The following is a 22,762-nucleotide window of genomic DNA, read 5'->3' on the forward strand; positions in this document are numbered from 1 at the left end:
AGCTCCCTCCATGCCCAAGAGAGAAGGAAAATGTCAGAAAGGACATAGCTCAGTGGCAGAGCATCCAATTTGCATGCAGAAGGTCCAAGGTTCAATTCTCAGCGTCTCCAGGTTGGGTTGGAAGAAATCTGCCTTTTCTTCAAGGAGCGCAAGTCAAAGTACATGATTGTTGTTGTTATTTATCTGCCCTTCACGCAGGTGGCGCTGTGGGTTAAACCACAGAGCCTAGGACTTGCCGATCAGAAGGTTGGCAGTTTGAATCCCTGTGACGGGGTGAGCTCCCATTGCTCGGTCCCTGCTCCTGCCACCCTAGCAGTTCGAAAGCACGTCAAAGTGCAAGCAGATAAATAGGTACCACTCCGGCGGGAAGGTAAATGGCGTTTCCGTGAGCTGCTCTGGTTTGCCAGAAGCAGCTTAGTCATGCTGGCCACATGACCCGGAAGCTGTATGCTGGCTCCCTCAGCCAATAAAGCAAGATGAGCGCTGCAATCCCAGAGTCGGTCACGACTGGACCTAATGGTCAGGGGTCCCTTTACCTTTACACCTTAAGGTCCCAGGGTGCGTTACAATATTAGAAACAACTTTAAACTGCAGAAATAAGAAGGTTCCTAAAAACATACATTTCAAGGGTCAAAAGCTAGGATAAAAAAGTTAATCGTCAGCATTTGCCAGAAGCTGCATAATACAAGAAGGTGCCTGACACACTTTGGTGCAGATGGAGAACCACAACTTAGGGGGCTGCCACAGAGAAGGCTCTGTCCTGGGAAATCCCCTGGGCTTCTGAGGATGGTGGGACAACCAAGAGGCATCCCCCCCTGTCAATTTTAGTAACTGAGAGGGCCCATAGGGAAGATTTCATTCTTTCAGGTACATGGTGTGTTCCACCCCCTCATCGTTTTATCCTTACAGCAACTCTGTGGAAAAAACCTCAGTCTGGCTCAAGATCACTCACCGAGCTTCGTGGCAAAGTTGCACCCCATATTCTGCCCTTGGTAACAGGCTAACCTGTTTGTTCTTATTTGTCAGGTTTTGCTGAATATTCCAAAAACTGAAAGCCACCATGGCTCTGACCAGTGCCTTCAAGACTGTTACCAGCACACCTGGACTGATCATCTGGAGAATTGAGGTGGGACAATGAAATTTTCTCAGGTCTAAGCAAAAGGTTACCAAACCTGCCATCTAGGTAACTCTTACCTAGCTAGGCAAGGTGACCATCTTTCTGAAATTCCAAAGGTGGAGATCATTCCTATAATTGTACTTACCTGCTGCTGAAAGCTTCAGTTTGCTTAATTTCTATCCTGCGTGTGCTGGCAACTGATTGGCTGCTGTAACATGCATTATGTGTGACTGCCCTTGAAGATAGCTCAGAAACTGCAGCTAGTCCAGCTTGGATTTTGTCTAGAGCACATTACACTGAAACTACGGGAACTCCGCAAGTTCTGCCTGTAATTCACATCGCTTAAGCCTGAGATACTTAAGGGAGCATCTCTTTCCCCCAACAACCATTGAGTATTAACTGGGGTAGGAAACCTAAGGTCTTAATCGCCTTCTCAATCCGGCCCACGGACTGTCCGGGAATCAGTGTGTTTTTACATGAGTAGAATGTGTCCTTTTATTTAAAACACATCTCTGGGTTATCCCCCCCCCAAAAAAAAATATAGTCCGGCCCACCACATAGTCTGAGGGGCGGTGGACCAGCCCATGGCTGAAAGAGATTGCTGACCCCTGTAGTATAACATAGCAGCAATGGATGGAGATAGGGAAGGTCAAATTTTTTTGTGAGCCGGGTGCTGCTGTTAATCAATTTTTTAGCCTTAAGCACTTATTCATACAAGGGACGCGGGTGGCGCTGTGGGTTAAACCACAGAGCCTAGGACTTGCCGATCAAAAGGGCGGCGGTTCAAATCCCCGCGACGGGGTGAGCTCCCGTTGCTCGGTCCCAGCTCCTGCCAACCTAGCAGTTCAAAAGCACGTCAAAGTGCAAGTAGATAAATAGGTACCACTCTGGCAGGAAGGTAAACAGAGTTTCCGTGTGCTGCTCTGGTTCACCAGAAGCGGCTTAGTCATGCTGGCCACATGACCCGGAAGCTGTACGCCGGCTCCCTCAGCCAATAAAGCGAGATGAGCGCCGCAACCCCAGAGTTGGTCACGACTGGACCTAATGGTCAGGGGTCCCTTTACCTTTACCTTTACTTATTCATATAAGTCTGAAATGTTTTTTTTTTAATGTTTTAAACATTTGTTTTGAATTGAAAGTGTAAATTGAAAGTATTTTATAAGGAAATTGTCCGCATCACCACGGGATGTCTGAGAGAGGGTTGGGGGCATCGATGGTTGGAGGCCGTGTCACTGAGGCCACCAAATTGGGTCAGGGGGTTGCTTAATGTACTGTGTTTCTCCTTCCCAGAAAATGGATCTGGTATTGGTGCCTCCGAAAGCTCATGGCAGCTTCTACGAAGGTGATTGCTATGTCCTCCTCTCGGTAAGTGGAGATCCTTGCTTACTGGTTTCCATCACCCCAGTCAGCTCTAGTTTAGCTGCAAAGCCCACTCTGAGATGGGCAAAATGCTCCAGGTTCCCCCCCCCCCAGCAGCATCCTGCCCAATCCTGTTTCTGGAGAATATGGCCACTCAGCCATATTCCTCATCCGCCTCCAATGGAGGCAGCTGGGAAGCCCAAACGCCACCCTTCAGAGGCCGGGATTTGTTTAGGGTCTGCCAGCTGCTGACCCTTATTGAAATATACTCAGAGTCGCAAAGTGATTTCATGCTCTTTATTCAGCTCATAGTGGTGAGGAGGAATGAATGAATGTCCCCTCAAAGTATCTGCTTTATATACATTATTTACACAATGGGCTGCACATGATTGGCTAATTCTGGAATTCTGCTGTAAGCCAATCAGGTTGTGGATTCACTTCAATCTGGAGCATGATTGGGTGGTTCCTGCCAACCAATCATACTGCTGCATTGTTCTAGGACCAATCAGACTGCTGCATTCTGAATCCTATTGTTCTAGGACCAATCAGACTGCTGCAGTTTGGATCCTATTCGACTCAGTACATAACACTTATCTTAGGTCTAAAATAAATTGGGCATGCAGGCTAACAGGAAAGCCCTGCGTGTGCTGGCTGATTTCAGTTGCTTCAGACCGTAACAGGGCAGCTGTGTCCAGGGCAGCTGTTTATCAACTCCATCTGGTACGCAGGCGGAAACCCTACCTGCCCGCAGACTGTCTGGCCAGAGTGGTGCATGCTCTGGTTATCTCTCGCTTGGACTACTGCAATGCGCTCTATGTGGGGCTACCTTTGAAGCTGACTCGGAAACTACACCTAATCCAGAATGCGGCAGCTAGACTGGTGACTGGGAGCGGCCGCCGAGACCATATAACACCGGTCTTGAAAGACCTACATTGGCTCCCAGTACATTTCTGAGCACAATTCAAAGTGCTGATGCTGACCTTTAAACGGCCTTGGCCCAGTATACCTGACGGAGCATCTCCACCCCCATCGTTCTACCCGGACACTGAGGTCCAGCGCTGAGGGCCTTCTGGCAGTTCCCTCACTACAAGAAGCCAAGTTACAGGGAACCAGGCAGAGGGCCTTCTTGGTAGTGGCACCTGTCCTGTGGAACGCCCTCCCACCGATGTCAAAGAGAAAAATAACTACCAAACTTTTAGAAGACATCTGAAGGAAGCCCTCTTTAGGGAAGCTTTCAATGTTTAATAGGTTATTATATTTTAGTGTTCTGTTGAAAGCTGCCCAGAGTAGCTGGGGAAACCCAGCCAGATGGGTGGAGTATAAATAATAAATTATTATTATTTTAACAAGTGGACTAACCCAGTCCCTGAACATTTTCTCTTCCGGCGCATCATCCCAAGCACTCAAAGGCAACATTTGCATTTGTCAGCTGAAATCCCAAACCCCACATGTATTGGCAGATAGATGCACATGAACAGCAGGGGTGGGGAATCTGGGGGTCAGAGCTCCCATCATTCCTAACCATTGGCCATACTGTCAGGGACTGATGGGAGTTGGAGTCAAACAACATCTGGAGGTGCCGTCCTTGTTCTGCTTTGATCAGCAGGGCATCAGGCAAAGGTCTTTCCCATCACCTACTAATACATGGTGCTAAGGGTGTTACTTGGAACATTCTACCATCAAAGCACGCACCCTCTCACTGAGTCCTTCCCCTAAGTGTGGGGTAAACATGCAAGACTTTTCCTGTTGCCCCCTCACATTGCGGGGGAAACCAGGATCATTAAATTGGGGGGGGGGAGGATAAGTGGAATGCCTAATGTTTGCAATGACATCTGCTGGAGAGAGTGATAAATACATTTAGACACAACATACTTCATCCTGCACAGCAATAGACCTCTTCTTTTCATCTGCTAAGACACAGTTCTTCAAGCTTGGGTCCCCAGATGCTGTTGGACTACAACTCCCATCATCCCTAGGCAGCTTACCCAATGGTCAGGGAAGATGGAAGCTGTAGCATCTGAGGACCCAAGGTTGAAGAAGGCTGTCCTAGGAGATGAGCTGGGTCACTACAAGCTTCTGTTATGGACAAAAACAATCCCATAGCTAGTGGCTGCAGACAGTGATGCGCTGTGAAGGTTGAAGAGTAGTGGTGGGCCTTAGGGTGGAATGGCTCCAGAGCAAAGTTTTCCAAACCTGGATTTTCAGCTGTCGTTGGACTATATTTCTCATCACCCCTAACCACTAGCTAGGGATGATGGGAGTTGTAGTCCAAAAAACAGCTGGAGACCCAAGTTTAGGAAACCATGCTTAGGATTCTAAGCTGGGAGCAAACTCAGTGCTCAGTCATTCAGAGACTTTGGTTATTATTAGTATGCCCTGCAGAGGACCTTAAGGTCCACAAATAACAACACTTTGGAGGTCCCAAGGCTCAAGGAGGTTAGATTGGTTTCAACTAGGGCCAGGGCCTTTTCAGCACTGGCCCCGATGTGGTGGAACGCTCTGTCACAAGAGACTAGGGCCCTGTGGGACTTGACATCTTTCCTCAGGGCCTGCAAGACAGAGCTGTTCCGCCTGGCCTTTGGTTTGGACTCAGTCTGTTTCCCTCCCCTTATGGTCTTGATTTATCGGCTACTTTAAAATGAGGCTGCATTTTAACCTGTATTTTAAATTTGTTTTCCCCCCCCCTCTATTTCCCCCCTATTATGTTTTTACTGTGATTTTATTGGTGTTAGCCGCCCTGAGCCCGGCTCTGGCTGGGGAGGGTGGGGTATAAATAAAATTATTATTGTTGTTGTTGTTGTTGTGCGCAAGTCAGGGTTTCCGGGCCCTATGACTGCACTTATTTATCCCAATGACGTCTGTCCCTCCTGCAGACCCGTACATCGGGCAGCGCCCTGTCCTATGACATCCACTACTGGATTGGCAAACGTTCCTCGCTGGACGAGCAGGGCTGTGCTGCCATCTATACCACCCAGCTGGACGACTACCTCGGTGGGGTTCCTGTGCAGCACCGTGAGGTGCAGGGCCACGAGTCTGAGCTCTTCAAGGGCTACTTCAAGCAAGGTCTCATGTGAGTAAGGGGTCGCCATGGGAATGGCAACATCTCAGCAGGCAGCCCTTTTCTTGTCAATCCAGGCTGCCCCAAGATGTTTTGCTGCCTGAGCCTCCCAACCTCAGTTTCATCACATATCCGCATTAATTTTTATTTTTTTTGGGGGGTGCTCATGAAATGAAAGCATTTGACTGCACATTTCTCTTTTGTATGCAGATTTGCCTAATATACATATTCGGTCAAATTAGCTTTCCCCCCTGAATAATCCTCCTCTGTATGTCGTTTTGATTAAGATGTGCATTTTCGCATAGGTAAAGGTAAAGGGACCCCTCTGCCTGTTAGGTCCAGTCGCAAACAACTCTGGGGTTGCGGCACTCATCGCGCTTTATTGGCTGAGGGAGCCGGCGTACAGCTTCTGGGTCATGTGGCCAGCATGACTAAGCCGCTTCTGGCGAACCAGAGCAGTGCACGGAAACGCCGTTTACCTTCCCGCCAGAGCGGTACCTATTTATCTACTTGGACTTTGACTGCTTTCAAACTGCTAGGTTGGCAGGAGCTGGGACCAAGCAACGGGAGCTCACCCCGTCGCGGAGATTCGAACCGTCCACCTTCTGATTGGCAAGCCCTTTGCTCTGTGGTTTAGACCACAGCACCACCCGCGTCCCGCATTTTCGTATACTTTGCCCCAATTTAATGCATTTTCGTACATGCTTTTCATTGGAGAACTGCATCGTTTTATTCAGAGAGCTGCCAATTTCAAGGATCGCTGTGTTTCAACACACATTTTGAGAAGCATTTGTCTTCCCCATCCCTCAAATCCTCTGGGGTTCTTGACAGACATATCTACAGGGAGATGATGTTCTCCTCTTTTAGAACTGGAGAAAGTGGCCACCTCTTGTGAAAGGCTTTAAAAACAAAGGGGTGTTATATTTGCAAGTAATAGTATCTACAAATCATACAATGAAATTTGCATTTCTGAATAAAGTTATGCCAGAGGGTGGATAAAGAAGATGGTTGTTTCCTATCATTTAGCAAACAACATGTTGTTTGTTTAGGCAAATGCACCTGCAAACCATTTTACTATTCTGTCTCCTGGTGGTGCTCAGCCACATGACCCATGAGTATTCTTAAGCAAGGAGTGAGATCCATTCTCTGATGCTACTTGTTCCCAGAATCTGGTTACATCTTATTCGAAGCAGCCTCCTCCTTATGTGGATGTTGTGCTTCCGACAATATTTCCACATGGAAGAGATGGTTGTGTAACAGACTCTCAGGCTTTTGACAACTTGCAGTAGCGTGGCAGATGTGGAGGCAATTCTGACAACCACCTCTGTCATGATTTGATTTCCAACTCTTTGTGACCCCATGGACCAGAGCACGCCAGGCACTCCTGTCTTCCACTGCTTCCCGCAGTTTGGCCAAACTCATGTTAGTAGCTTTGAGAACACTGTCAAACCATCTCATCCTCTGTTGTCCCCTTCTCCTTGTTCTCTTCCCAACATCAGGGTCTTTTCCAGGGAGTCTTCTCTTCTCATGAGGTGGCCAAAGTATTGGAGCCTCAGCTTCAGGATCTGTCCTTCCAGTGAGCACCCAGGGCTGATTTCCTTCAGAATGGAGAGGTTTGACCTTCTTGCAGTCCATGGGATTCTCAAAAGTCTCCTCCAAGCACCATGATTCAAAAGCATCCATTCTTCAGCGATCAGCCTTCTTTATAGTCCAGTTCTCACTTCCATACATCTTTTATATAGTGCTTGCTTTATATACACCTTTTCAGGCAGACCTCACAAAGCTGTTTACATACCATTATTAAGAAGCATCAACAGAAAATCAAAGAGCCCATGGGTTGTGTTCAACTTATTTGCAAAGACAGTAGGACTGGCTTGTTACTTCAGTTTATGTGAAGTCATAAAAAGGTAAAGGTACCCCTGCCCGTACGGGCCAGTCTTGACAGACTCTGGGGTTGTGCGCCCATCTCACTTAAGAGGCCAGGGGCCAGCGCTGTCCGGAGACACTTCCGGGTCACGTGGCCAGCGTGACATCGCTGCTCTGGCGAGCCAGAGCCGCACACGGAAACGCCGTTTACCTTCCCGCTGGTAAGCGGTCCCTATTTATCTACTTGCACCTGGAGGTGCTTTCGAACTGCTAGGTTGGCAGGCGCTGGGACCAAACGACGGGAGCACACCCCGCCGCAGGGATTCGAACCGCCGACCTTTCGATCGGCAAGCCCTAGGCGCTGAGGCTTTAACCCACAGCGCCACCTGCGTCCCGCATGTGAAGTCATACGCATCACCATTTAGGGAGTTCCCCCCCCCTGTAAAACTATTAAGTTCAGACTCTAAGATTACCTAACCACTGCGGTTTCCTTGTACCTATACCACATCAACCACCGTCTCTATACAGTGGTACCTCGGGCTACATACGCTTCAGGTTACATACGCTTCAGGTTACAGACTCCGCTAACCCAGAAATAATGCTTCAGGTTAAGAACTTTGCTTCAGGATGAGAGCAGAAATCTTGCTCCGATGGCACAGCGGCAGCAGGAGGCCCCATTAGCTAAAGTGATGCTTCAGGTTAAGAACAGTTTCAGGTTAAGAACGGACCTCCGGAACGAATTAAGTACTTAATTCCACTTAATACCACTGTATTGGCCTTGTATTGGGATCTGGGGGGAGTTGCCTTGTTAATGTTCTGCTAATATGGTTTGCAAGAACTGTAATTCTCCTGGGATCAGCCCCCTTAGTGGAATATTTCTTAGTGAGCATATGCGCATAAGTGCATGAGCCCGAGGTGCCGGTGTGGGGCAAACTCTGGCATCTCATGTTCTGCAGCTGCTGATGTGCATCTTCTCACTGAAAGCTGATGGGCTTTGCTTTCTCACTGTGGCTGACAAAGTACAACCCATTAGCAGAAGCAGTGGCGGAGCCACATGCTGTAGCCCCCAGAGCGGAGAACATGCGGGGGCATGGCTGATGTGCGTTCCGAGAGCGTGGCGCATCACCTGTGGGGGCGTGGGGCGTGGTGCATCGCTCACAGGGGCGTGGTGTGCGTTCGGGGGGGGGCAGCCGCGATGGCACCCTTTCCCCAAATGGTACCCGGTGTGCTGTGTTCCCCCGCCCCCCCCTTCGTACGCCAGTGAGCGGAAGGATTTCCATTTGCCCAGTGAGCTTCTCCTTCCTCTCCTCCCCCCATGTGCCCCCTCCTCAAATCTACTTCAGAAGTAAGTGCCCCCCTGCTTAAAATGTTGAGCCCCCACTCTGCCAAGAAGAAGGTCACTGGGTGACCTCAGGCCAGTCACTGTCTCTCAGGTTTGTTGTGATGACACAGCGGGGAGGCGAGAACCATGTTACACCACCTTGAGCTCCTTGGATGAAAAGGTGGCATATAAGTGTAATAAAGTTGGTATATAAATGTAATAAAGAAAGAAATACAGTGGTACCTTGGGTTAAGTACTCAATTTGTTCCGGAGGTCCGTTCTTAACCTGAAACTGTTCTTTGTGGGGTTTTTTAGTTTTTTTAGTTTTTAGTGTTTTTAATTCAAAATTATAACAAGACATATTATCCAAAAACATATCATCCTTGTTTTCCCCCCAAGGTACTATTTCTGGGTTAGCAGAGTCTGTAACCTGAAGCGTATGTAACCCGAGGTACCACTGTAGTCTGGGAAGGGCTGATCACCAAGAACTCTGCATTACCTATTAACTCCACTAGATGGGGATAAAGCGCCAAGTCTCTGCGGGGCTAAAGTTCCTACCTACTGAAAAGTGCCATATATTTGCTTCATGTTGCCGCGGAAATTTCCGCAGCCCTTCTTGCTTTTTAAAGAAAATCCTTTTGTATGAGCCAAAACCGAAGCATCCTTAAAATCCCTGTCATTTAACTTGTTGCCTCAAGCATTTTCCATGGACCTTGCCTTTAGGCGGGTTACTGCAGCAGCAGGAATCTTATAAAGACGTCTTAAATTGTTTAAAGGCAAAGGGTAAAGGGACCCCTGACTGTTAAGTCCAGTCGCGGATGACTCTGGGGTTGCGGCGCTCATCTCGCTTTACTGGCCGAGGGAGCCGGCATACAGCTTCCAGGTCATGTGGCCAGCATGACTAAGCCGCTTCTGGCGAACCAGAGCAGCGCACGGAAACGCCGTTTACCTTCCCACCGGAGTGGTACCTATTTATCTACTAGCACTATGACGTGCTTTCGAACTGCTAGGTTGGCAGGAGCAGGGACTGAGCAACGGGAGCTCACCCCGTCACGGGGATTCAAACCACTGACCTTCTGATCGGCAAGCCCTAGGCTCTGTGGTTTAACCCACAGCGCCACCCGCATCCCCTTAAATTGTTTACTCATTGGGGGAAAAAATAACTGGGTTGACAATGCAACCCTATGCTTTCTTACTCAGAAAGAAGACCCAGTGATGCTTGCTCTCAGGAGAACAGGCTTAGGATGGGAGCCTAAATCTGCATATGAACAAAATAATAGTTTGGAAGCGGGGAGGGAAGCCCCCCTTTTTTGTTTTAGATGTTGCATGGATGTGTCACAGAAGCCACGGTCTTGGCAGAGGCACGTTCCCTCCTGTGTCTTACAAGATGGCACCCGGCAACCACAGTTCTTATAAGTATATTAAAAATAGCCAAGTTTTTAAGCGTGTTTTATGATTAATTGGCCAACCTAGCAGTTCGAAAGCACATCAAAGTGTGAGTAGATAAATAGGTACCGCTCTGGTGGGAAGGTAAACGGTGTTTCTGTGCGCTGCTCTGGTTTGCCAGAAGCGGCTTAGTCATGCTGGCCACATGACCCAGAAGCTGTACGCCGGCTCCCTCGGCCAACAAAGCAAGATGAGCACCGCAACCCCAGAGTTGGTCACGACTGGACCTAGTGGTCAGGGGTCCCTTTACCTTTATATAACTGTGGGGGCCAGGCACCCACAAAGTCAATGAGGAAAGCCAGAGAGAGGCAGCCAGTCAGCCTCTGTGGCACTGCATCCAAGAGAGAAACAGTCCTCTTCTGCCCTCTGCAGCCAGCAGGTGAGGCACCTTTTTCCAGATTTTTTTTTTTTTTTTGTGGGGGCTCAGATGCAGAGAAAGAGGCTCTCTGCCTCCGCATCTGAGCTCCTCCCCACGGAGTTGTGTTTTTGGAAGAGCCCTCATTACGGTGATGGACACCCACAATTCTGAGGGCGAGATGGCATCCCTGATTGGTGTTACAGTGGTACCTTGGTTTTCGAACGTAATCCATTCCGGAAGACTGTTCAGCTTCCAAAACGTTTGAAAACAGAGGCGCAAAGGGCGGTCTGCAAATTCAATGGAGAAAATTGAAAAAAACTCAGCAGAAGCCGTTCGACTTGCATGGTGCGTTTGAAAACGGAAGCATTTACTTCCAGGTTTTCAGCGTTCGCAAACCAAAACGTTCGGCTTCCAAGACACTCAAAAACCGAGGTACCACTGTATCTCTCTCTCTCTCTCTCTCTCTCTCTCTCTCTCTCTCTCACACACACACACACACACACACACATTTAAAATCAATACATCTAACTGATTGATTAAAATCTGAAGCCACAGTGAAATGATTACCACAGCATTGGTTGGCTATTTCTCTGCTCATCATTTGCTAGTTCTTCCGTAGCCGGAAGTCACAAGTGATCATTCCTAATTCTCTGGAGCAGGTAGTTACCCAGCCTGCACAGTTCTCACACTCCTCTTCCCCAAACAGCTACAAGAAAGGGGGTGTTGCGTCTGGGCTGAACCACGTGGAGACCAATGTCTACAACGTCAAGCGTCTGTTGCACGTCAAGGGCAAGAGGAATGTGATAGCTGCAGAGGTGAGTTCTCCCTGCCCCCCCCCCATCTTAAAGTGCCCGCAGCTTCTGGTTGCCTTTCTCTAACTCACCGCTTCCCTCTCTTCCCTGCCCCTGTCTCCTGCCTTCAACACTCGCAGGTGGAGATGAGATGGGACAGCTTCAACGTTGGCGACGTTTTCCTACTGGACCTTGGCAAAGTCATTGTGCAATGGAATGGGCCACAGAGCAACAAGCAGGAGCGCATGAAGGTGTGAGCTCTAGCAGGAGGCGCTGTCTCGAGTTTATACTTCATTGAGTTTATGACTGAGGGCCAAACTACATGTTAAAGTGGGCACACCAGGTTTGGAGGTCTGTTTTTTTTTTTAACAGTCTTTCTTAACCTTGTGTGGCGATAACAAAGGGCCCCCGGACGGACGTTTGATGGTCGATTGACCCTGTGCCACCACTGCGATTGCTTTTTCCGCTGCCACCACCCCGTATCTCACGGGGACACACAGAGTCCAGACAGTTGTTAACATTAACAAATAATCAAGTTTATTTTTAAATGCAGGAACAAGCTTATGGTTTCAGTTAATTTTTTTCTTGTCAGTTTCTTATTCTTAGTTCCTAACAACTCCAAACTGATTATTCCAACTATCTATCTGACTCAACCTAACAATTCCTCTCATTCTCTCACATTACAACTCTACCAACCCACACCAAAACCTCCCTCTTCCTTCTTCAACTCCCAAACTTCAACTCTCTACTCCCAAACCTCAACTCAACTCAACTAACTTTCAAAACCTCCCACTCTAACTTTTATTCCCCCCTTGCATTCTCACTGGCCAATCACATCACACCTATTTTAACCCTTTCCTTATGACCCATCCTAGAAGGCAAACGCCACACCTTGGTTCTCCAGATGTTCCTCGACTACAACTCTCATCATCCCTGCCCACTGGTCCTGTTAGCCAGGGATGATGGGAGCTGTAGTCCAGCAACATCTGGAGACCCAAGTTTGGGAAACTGGTGTAGACCAAGCCACAGAGAGGTTGGGAAAGGCTGGTCTAAAGCTTTTACTTTGTTTTTTTTTAAAAATAATTTTTTATTGGTTTTCCAACACAAATAAAAACAAACAACACATTCACATACACAAACAAAAACATATACAACATGTATAATTTCATAATCCTGTTTTCATACCCCTTGTTTCTCCGACTTCCCCATACCTCCCTTTTACTGCATCCTTAATTTTTAACATTTTTTTTTTTAGCAATTCTCCAATAATTAATTATTTAATTCACTTTCATTACATTCCTTTTTCTTTGACTTCTTAGTTACAGCTGCAATTCTCTATTTCTTATTCCCTGACATCTAACACTCCTCGATTTTGCAATAATTTTTAAGATATATCTTAAATTTCTTCCAGTCTTCTTCCGCTGTCTCTTTCCCCTGGTCACGAATTCTGCTGGTCATCTCTGCGAGTCCCATATATTCAATCACCTTCGTCTGCCATTCTTCCAGAGTAGGCAGTTCTTGTGTCTTCCAATACTATGCGAGAAGAATTCTTGCTGCTGTAGTAGCATACATAAAAAACGTCCTATCCTTCCTTGGCACCAATTGGCCAACCATACCCAGAAGAAAAGCCTCAGGTTTCTTAGGAATAAAGCTTTTACTTTGTGCCACAGCGCTGATCACCATAATCCACACCATCAACATCAAGCTGCAATTACTGTACTCATGGAGGGAAAACTTGCAGGCTTACCTTTTTTTGATGCTTTAAGAGTTTCTTTGCTAAGAGGAAGGCAAAGTAGGAGCAGGGAAAAGAAGAAGGCTGGCAGTATTTGTTTGTTGTTGGCTGCTCAGTTTGAATAGTAATAATAAATAATATTTTTTTATTTATACCCCCGCCCTTCCCGGTTCAAAAACCGGGCTCAGGGCGGCTAACAACAAATTTAAAACACTTAATTCTAAAAGCAGCATAAAATGCAGTATAAAAACATGAATAACAATAAAATTCAAAGTTCAGAAATCAATTTAGGGGAAATCCATCTAATAAGCATTAGATAATCACCAGGGCTAGCTGGCTGAATTTGTCCTGCTTGGGCCAGCGAGGAGGCCAGGGAAGAATTAGCTGTGGGGTCTCAGAGCAGGTAATCTTCATAAAAGGGGAGGGGGAGGGAAGAAAAGGGAAACAAAAGATCAGGCTGAATTCAGATTAAAGGCCAGGCGGAATAGCTCTCCTTCCCAACGGAAGGAGGTTAAATCCTGAAGGGCCCTAGTCTCACAGGACAGAGCATTCCACCAGGTCGGAGCCATCACTGAAAAGGCCCTGGCCCTGCGAAGCGGAGACCCACGTCGGAAACCCACAGGCAGCAAAAGCCTGTGGTCTCGGGACCCGGCGGGCGCCAGAAGCAACCCCTGAAACGTTGAAGGAACCCCGTAAGGGGCTCCGGAGCGGGGGGGGGTAGCGGCGCTGTGGGTCGTTTCGCAAGCTACGGAGTGAAGCCGCGCTGCTGCTGCCGGTGAGCGCTGACCTCTTTTCCTGAAACTTCTGATTTGGAAAAGCAACAATCCGTGAGTAAAGAGGACTTTACAAAATTTGAGACTAAAAATTATTGAATTTGGCTGAAAGCGGAGCGACGTAAAACAGGAAGTCCGTCTTCCGCTGTCACTGAACTTCAAAGCAAAGAGCTGGAGGAGTGGAGGCAAAGAAAGAATTTTTAACTTAATCGATCTGAGCAACCGCTGAACTTTTTTGTAAGCAAAATAAGGACTTTAAGCACTTGATTTTATGTTCTTTACTTGCATCGTGATACCTTTCTTCTATCGGAAATATAATTTGAGTAAGAAACCCAGGTTCTGGAGCTGCCTGAGTAACTGAGCTGTCAGTCTGCAGATTTGGTTACTTTGAATTAAAAATTGCAACAATCTGAGGGAGTTTGGACTTGCTACTTTGAAGCATCATTTGAAATACCAGTTTGCACTGTTTGAAACAATGTGGCTGTTAATACTAACTCTGCTTAAAACCTGCTATTGAAGGTTCCGGGACTTTAAACTTGATTTTAGCAATTTTACCAGAATTGATCTCTTCCCTAAAGACATTTTATGCTCCCCCTAGAGGATTCAGGATTTACAGCAGTGACATTATTTTACTTTCCTTTCCCGGCCTCCTGTTTGACTGTTATCATCTGGGCTGTTGTTTTCTCATGGGAACAACTCAGCTTGACCTTGACTTTTAGATAACTCTGGAATGAGTGGCGCAAGAAAAAAGGGACCAAAAACTAGACAAACAACTTTAACAACTTTAACCGCAGCCTCTCAGGCACGCAGATCATCTGTACCTACTCTGCCTTCAGAAGAAAAAGCTGCTTCTCGGCCACAAGCAGGGGAGGGAGAAACTGAGCAATTACAATTGGAAGATATGGCCTCAGGAGCAACTGCTTCTATTTTAGAGAAAATCTACGAAAAACTGGAATCTTTGGACAAGAGAGTAGAATCTCTGGATAAGAAAGCTGATGAGCAAACAGCTAAAATTGATCAAAACACAGAATGTTTAAATAGATTAACTGGACAAGTATCACAGAACATACAAGCAATTGGAGAACTGACGGAGGCCACGGCAGAAAATCGGAAATTGGCTGAGGATACTAGCCAAAGACTGGGAAATTTGGAACAAGAGGTAAGACCACTCAGCAAACAAGTAGGTGAACACCAGACCTACCTTTCCATGATAGAACTGCGGAACCGGGAGAGTAACCTTAGGATAAGGTCGATACCAGAAGCGGAAGAAGGCAACTTAGCTGAGTTCCTGACTAAAGAGTTTTCCAAGTTTTGGAATTTAGAGGAAAAGGACTTTAAAATCGTATCAGCCTTCAGGCTTGGAAGACTTGTAAAGAAAGAGAAGCCCAGAGACTGTTTGATAACATTGAGATCAAAGGAGGAAAGGGATAAGATTCTGGGCCTACACTACGGAGAGTCACTGGACATTTCGGATAGAAGAATTGAAATTTACAAGGACATCCCTAAACAACTGTTGGATCTTAGATCTGGCTATCTTGAACTGGTCAAATTGTTGAGGAGCAACTCAATTATCTTCAGGTGGGAATTTCCCCAAGGAGTATCTTTCACTTTTAGAGGGAAGAAGGTTAAAATCAGAACATTGGAAGACAGAGATAAATTTTTGACCGCATACGGAGAGGACCTTCAAAAGGGAATTGAACTACCCTCTGGGCCTGGAGCACCAGCGGTACCTGCACCCTCGGAACCTGAAGATCCAGTGAACAAGACACCACCCCCAGGAAAATAATCAGACTAATTCAGGATGTCTCTGCAACTCTTGAGTTGGAATATAAATGGTTGTAACATCCCGGAAAAAAGGAGGAAAATTTTTCACATATTAAAAAAGGAACAATTGGATATCATTTGCCTACAAGAAACACATGTGACTAGGCTCCACAGAAAAGTGTTAATAAACAAAAGACTTGGCCAGGAATTTATATCTTCGGACAGAGTAAAGAAGAGAGGCGTGGTGATATATGCAAAAGAGAGCCTGTCACCCAAATTCTTATTTAAAGATGAACATGGAAGAATTTTAGCAATTGAGATACAACATCAAGGAGAGAAGATTTTGTTATTAGGAATCTATGCACCAAATGAAGGGAAATCGGAATTTTACAAGAAGTTGCATGAGACAATGCTGGATTATCTGGACTATGACAACATCATTATGATGGGAGATATGAACGGGGTCGTATCAACTAACATGGATAAGTCACAAAGCCAAAATGTTACAAAGGACGGCAGGCTACCAAAGACTTTTTTTGAAATGACAGACAATATGGACTTAATTGACATTTGGAGAACGAAGAACCCCTTGGAAAGAGAGGGAACATTTTTCTCTGAAGCCCAGCTGACTTGGACAAGAATCGACCAAATATGGATAACTAGAGGTCTGGCACCCAAGGTCAGAAAGGTGGAAATCTGCCCAAAGACCTGCTCCAACCATAATGCAACGAAGATGGACATGACACTACTACCAACCGGCTCCTTTAGATGGAAGATGAATGACAATTTGTTTAGAGATCAGGAGATTGTTGAGAAGGCCCAAAAAGCCTTGAAGGACTATTTTGAGATAAACGTGAACACTACGGTGGAAAAAAGAACTATCTGGGACGCAAGTAAGGCTGTAATGAGGGGGTTCTTGATACAACAGAATGCTGTAAAGAAAAGGATACAAAATGAGAGGAAAGACAAGATATTGGAGAAAATCAAAGAATTGGAGAAGAAGTTAAGATCAAATCCGAAGTCACAGCCGACCCTGAGAGAAATCAAACTTCATCAAGCACAATATTCTAAATTGATAAACCAGGAAATAGAGTGGAAGATTAAATTAATGAAACAAAAAACTTTTGAATCGGCGAATAAATGTGGGAAACTGCTAGCTTGGCAGTTGAAGAGGAGACAAAAACTAAATACAGTCACAAATTTAGAAATTGAAGGAAGAAATATTCAGAACCCTGTGGAGATCAGAAAGTGCTTCCAGAGATATTTCAAAAGATTATATACTCAAGGGCCGCAAGATGAGGTTGAGATTAAACAATTTTTGGAAAAAAATGGACTAACAAAATTGTCACAAGAAAATAGATCAATCCTGAATTGCAAAATAACACGACAAGAGATTGAACAAGCCATTCAGAACATGCAATTGGGCAAATCCCCAGGGCCAGATGGGCTGACCTCCAAGTACTACAAGACATTAAAAGACTATCTGATACAACCACTGATGGAGGTCAGCAATGAAATTATGGAGGGGAAGAAGGCGCCGGAATCGTGGAAAGAAGCTTTTATCACATTGATACCAAAATCGGAAGCCGAAAAGACACAACTTAAGAACTATCGTCCCATCTCCCTTTTAAATGTGGATTACAAAATATTTGCAGACGTTTTGGCAAGTAGATTCAAAAAAGTATTAAATGAAGTAATTCATAAAGACCAGGCAGGCTTTCTCCCAGGTAGACACCTGTTTGCTAACACAAGGAATATCATTGACATTTTGGAACTTTTGCAAACAGACATAAATACAAAAGCAGTGTTAATTTTTATAGATGCGGAGAAGGCCTTTGACAATATCTCTTGGAAATTTATGAAGGGAAATTTAAAAGAAATGGGAGTGGGACGGGGTTTTGAGAATGGGATTGATGCAATATATTCAGAACAAAAAGCTAAATTGATAGTTAACAATGTGGTTACAGAAGAGTTTAAAATTGAAAAAGGAACACGACAAGGCTGCCCCATTTCCCCTCTGCTATTTATTTCGGTTCTGGAGGTGCTCTTGAATATGATCAGAGGGGACCGGTTGGTGGAAGGAATCCAGGTCGGAGCGAAACAATACAAACTTAAAGCTTTTGCAGATGACCTAGTCTTGACCCTGCAGGAGCCAGAATCTAGTATGAAAAGAGTGTTACAATTGATTCAAGACTTTGGTCGGGTGGCGGGATTTAAATTAAACAAACAGAAAACTAAGGTGCTGGGAAAAAAATTGACAGATACAGAGTCAGAACGGTTTCAGAGAGAGACAGAACTAACTGTGGTTAAAAAAGTAAAGTACCTAGGGGTAAACATAACAGCAAAAAATCTGAGTCTTTTTAAGGATAACTATGAAAAATGTTGGTCTGAAATTAAAAGAGACTTAGACAGTTGGACAAAATTGAAACTTTCCTTGTTAGGCCGAATTGCTGCTATTAAGATGAATGTATTGCCAAAAATGTTGTTTTTGTTTCAAACACTACAGATTGTGGACAAGACGGAGTGCTTCCGGAAGTGGCAGAGAGACATCTCTAAGTTTGTCTGGCAGGGCAAAAAGCCCAGAATTAAGTTTAAGATATTAACTGATGTGAAAGAAAGAGGGGGCTTTGCCCTGCCAGACCTAAAGTTGTACTATGAGGCCGCAGCTTTTTGCTGGCTAAAAGACTGGCTACTTCTCGAGGACACTGACGTTCTGGATCTGGAAGGTTTTAACAATGCTTTTGGTTGGCATGCATACTTATGGTATGACAAGGTTAAGATCAATAAGGCCTTTAAGAATCATATTGTCAGAAAAGCAGTGTTTAATGTCTGGACAAAATATAAAGACTTATTGGAAAATAAAACTCCAAGGTGGCTTTCACTGCTGGAAGCTAAGGCCCGAAAAAGACCCAATATGGAGGCCAAATGGCCAAAATATTGGGAAATACTAGAAAAAGATGGAGACAATTGGAAATTGCAGAGTTTGGAGAAAATGAAGGATAAAGTGCGAGACTGGTTACACTACGCTCAGATTAAAGAAGTTTTTAAAAATGACAAAAAGTTAGGGTTCCAGGTGGAGAAATCGAAGTTGGAAACAGAACTGTTAGAGCCTAAGACTAAGGTACTCTCAAGAATGTATAACTTGCTGTTAAAATGGAATACACAAGACGAAATGGTTAAATCGGCTATGATAAAGTGGGCACAGGACATTGGGCACAACATTATGTTTGAGGACTGGGAAAGGTTGTGGACCATTGGGTTGAACTTCACTGCATGTAATGCTTTGAAGGAAAATGTAATGAAAATGATATATAGATGGTACATGACCCCAGTTAAACTTGCCAAAATATACCATTTGTCTGATAATAAATGTTGGAAATGTAAAGAAAATGAAGGAACATTCTTTCACCTCTGGTGGACTTGCCCTAGAGTGAAGGCTTTCTGGGAAATGATATATAATGAGCTGAAAAAGGTATTTAAGTATACCTTCACTAAGAAACCAGAGGCCTTCCTTCTGGGTATTGTCGGCCAGAAGGTGTTAAGGAAGGACCGAACATTTTTTATGTATGCAACAACAGCAGCAAGGATACTTATCGCTAAGCACTGGAAAACCCAAGATCTACCCACACTGGAAGAGTGGCAGATGCAGCTGATAGACTATATGGAACTAGCCGAGATGACCGGCAGAATCCGAGACCTGGGAGAAGAGAAAGTTGAAGAAGACTGGAAGAAATTTAAGATTTATTTTAAAAAGCATTGTAATTTGGTTGAATGTTAAGAAGGATGCTAGATCATAATTAATTGAGCACCACTAAACTAGATGGAATTAGGATGACAAGTGAGATTGAGGAAAAAACATAAACCTTTGGGAGAAATATTAGATTATATTTTAAATGAATGGGATACAAGAATGTAAACAAGATGATAAATTGCGGGTAAGAATTGGCAATGATGCAAGTGGGAGCGGGAGACGTGAGGGAGTCCAATGAAGCTAAGAAAATATGTTATGATATATGTTTCATTGTTTTTTATTTCTGCATTTATGTTTAAAAATTTTAATAAATATATATATATATATATATATATATATATATAAAGAAAAGGCCCTGGCCCTGGTGGAGGATAGTCTGACTTATTTAGGGCCCAGGACCTCTAAACTATGGTTATTCATGGACCTTAAGGTCCTCTGCGGGGCAGACCAGGAGAGTCGGTCCCATAAATATGAGGGCCCTAAGTCACAAAGGGTTTTAAAGGTCAAGAACAGCACCTTGAACCTGACCCTATACTCCACCAGGAGTAATAGTAATTATGTGCTGACTCCTCAATTCTACTGCATGTGCAGATTAGATCCTATAGAGTCAACAGTGTAAACTAGGGTTTCCCAGACTTGGGTCTTGGACTACAACTCCCATCATCCCTGACGTGACTGGTCCTGTAGCTAAAGATGATGGGAGTTGTAGTCCAACAACAGCTGGAGTTTGGGAAAGTCTGGTGTAAACAGCCACAGAGAGTTTAAATCTTCTGAAACTAAACATACATGTTTACACATGAGTAGTGTGGAAGGGCCACAGCTCAGAGCATAGGCCGTGCATTTCAGAAGGCACCCTGAGTTCAATCTCTGACATCACCAGCGTGGTCAAGACTGTTAGATGGACTACGTGGTCTCATTTGGTCATGGGCTGTTTCCTGTGCTCCTTAGGCGATGCTTCTGGCCAAAGATATCCGCGACCGAGAGCGCGGGGGCCGGGCTGAGATCGGGGTGGTGGAGGGCGAGGTGGAAGAAGCCAGTCCAGACTTGATGAAGGTGATGGAGAACGAGCTTGGGGAGAGGTTGCAGGAAATCCAGTCTGCCATTCCTGATGAGGTGGTGGACCAGCAGCGGAAGACAAACGTCTCACTCTATCGGTAGGTCAATAAGACTTTCCTTTTGCATGCGAAGCTCAGTGGTAGTTGTCACTGATGCAGCAGGGGAGTGAAAGAGGTACTGTATTTTTTGCTCTATAAGACTCACTTTTCCCCTCCTAAAAAGTAAGGGGAAATTTGTGTGCATCTTATGGAGCGAATGCAGGCTGCGCAGCTATCCCTCTTGCTGTTCTGGCTTCTGAGATTCAGAACATTTTTTTTTCTTGTTTTCCTCCTCCAAAAACTAGGTGCGTCTTGTGGTCTGGTGCGTCTTATAGAGCGAAAAATACGGTATTTAGTGCTCATAGAATAGACTGAAAGAAGGAAAATAAGGTTGCCCCTTTTGCTTTCAAAATCCCGCCTGCTAGCAGAGCTAGGATAAGGGGACATTTTGGAAGCTGCTGGGTCATACACAGAGGAAGGGGGGGAGGAAAGAGGTGGGCAGGCCCCCCCACCCCCAGAAGCGTCAAGAAGAGGCAAAGCCTCAACATGGTACTGAGATCAGTCTTTATGAATAGTAATCGTCTCAATGTGATCTGCTTGACTGAAGCAAATAAATGATGGTTCCCTTGGGTGCTGGCAAGTGTTTGGGTGGATTCACGCAAACATGTTCATCACTCAATGACTTGACCATTCCATGATTTGCAGCAGAATGTGTGAAAAAGCATTGTGATGTGGAGGTGTGATATTTGATGTGATGGCTGTCCTTCACATATGTGCCATCAGCTGGCATTACAGCTATTGAATGATGAACATGAAAACATGAATTCACTTGAGGAGGGACAGGGACTTGAAGGGGAATGAGTAAAATTTTAGGGGGACTTTAGAGGAAATGTTTGGGGGAGTTGGCCAATCTGTTGAAGGCAGAAGCGAAAGAGCAGACAAATCTCTTTTCCTCCCTCCCTCTTGCCTCTCTTCTAGTGTCTCGGACTCCGAAGGGAAAATGCAAGTCACAGAAGAAGCCAAACGGCCCCTCATGCAGGATATGCTGAACCATGACGTAAGTCCGAAATGGGGGTGCAGGTTCTTCAGGGGCCTCGGTGTGGTGTGGTGGTTAAGAGCAGTAGACTTGTAATCTGGGGAACCGGGTTCGCGTCTCCGCTCCTCCACATGCAGCTGCTGTGTGACCTTGGGCTGGTCACAGTTCTCTGAAGTCTCTCAGCCCCACTCACCTCACAGAGTGTTTGTTGTGGGGGAGGAAGGGAAAGGAGAATGTTAGCCACTTTGAGACTCCTTCTGGTAGTGATAAAGTGGGATATCAAATCCAAACTCTTCTTCTTCTAATGCCCATGTTAAAAACCAAGCCTGTAGCTGTTAGGGGTGTTTGAGAAATCAGTCCAAAACAGAAATGGAAATTGCTTTGATTCACGTGTTCCTTGGAGGTTAGGAACAGAAACCATGCAAGCAAAAACGAGTGGTTTCGCTGCAGGTTTTTTAGCCTGCAAAGATTACATAAACAACTGTGTTGTTTTCTGTATTTCCCTTCCACTGAAATTAATTTGGTTAAGCAATGTAGGTTATAGCAGAAGCCAACCTGTAGCCCAACTGAAACAGGGCTGGTCGCAATAAACTCAGGATGGAAGAGAAATCGCTGCCTCTTTGCACCCCTAGCAGCTGCAATCCACAAACCGTTTACACTGAGATTGCTGTAATTCTACGGAATAAATCACTTGTGGTTGCAACCTTGTACAGGCAACTTCCCATTCACACATGGGTTGCGTTCCAGGTCATTGGTGGGTTGCGCATACGCCTGCCCCATCCTGTCCCTGCCCCTGCACCTTCCAGGACCTAAAACAGTGTGAGTGTCAGCGGTCGCACATGCCTTGAATGTGTGCAAAATGGGAGCTGCCTGTACTCAATTCTGAGTACATGTTCTTGGAAACATTTCCTGAAACCCATAAATGGCTCTCACACACCACAATTCTTTCCCTCAAAGAATTCTGGGCACTGTAGTTCATTAATGATTGCTGGAAATTGCCATTTGTAAACTGCAGTGCCCAGAATTAACGGAAAGAATGTCTTTTGAGTGTGCTTTCATAGTGTGTGCACAGCCCCAGTATACTCTACTACCAAAGAGGGCCAGATTTGATGAAGTAAAGGGCCGTGAGGGCCGACCAAAGTTGTTGACCCTTTTTTTAAGATTGAAGTTGTTGAACTTTTTATGATTTTACCCCAAACTTGTTGTTGCTTTTTTTAGGATTGGATTTGTGATTTGTTTAGCTTTTTTAAGGATTTTACCCCAGGAAATAAGCCGACCGACCAAACAGGCTTTGGA

General features: G+C 45.4%; 1 protein-coding gene across 1 annotated transcript in view; it reads left to right on the forward strand.

Moving 5' to 3' along the window:
* The window catches only part of AVIL (advillin), a 53,473-nt gene that overhangs the window by 6,901 nt on the left and 23,810 nt on the right, over window positions 1–22,762 (forward strand). The window contains exons 2-8 of the mRNA XM_079966974.1: window positions 1,027–1,126; window positions 2,408–2,482; window positions 5,350–5,546; window positions 11,232–11,340; window positions 11,457–11,567; window positions 20,285–20,490; window positions 21,409–21,487. Coding sequence (XP_079823100.1) covers window positions 1,061–1,126; window positions 2,408–2,482; window positions 5,350–5,546; window positions 11,232–11,340; window positions 11,457–11,567; window positions 20,285–20,490; window positions 21,409–21,487 — 843 coding nt within the window. The 5' untranslated portion in view covers window positions 1,027–1,060. The remainder of the gene's footprint in view (window positions 1–1,026; window positions 1,127–2,407; window positions 2,483–5,349; window positions 5,547–11,231; window positions 11,341–11,456; window positions 11,568–20,284; window positions 20,491–21,408; window positions 21,488–22,762) is intronic.

Source organism: Podarcis cretensis (assembly GCF_951804945.1).
Source record: "Podarcis cretensis genome assembly, chromosome: 2".
Lineage (NCBI taxonomy): Eukaryota > Metazoa > Chordata > Lepidosauria > Squamata > Lacertidae > Podarcis > Podarcis cretensis.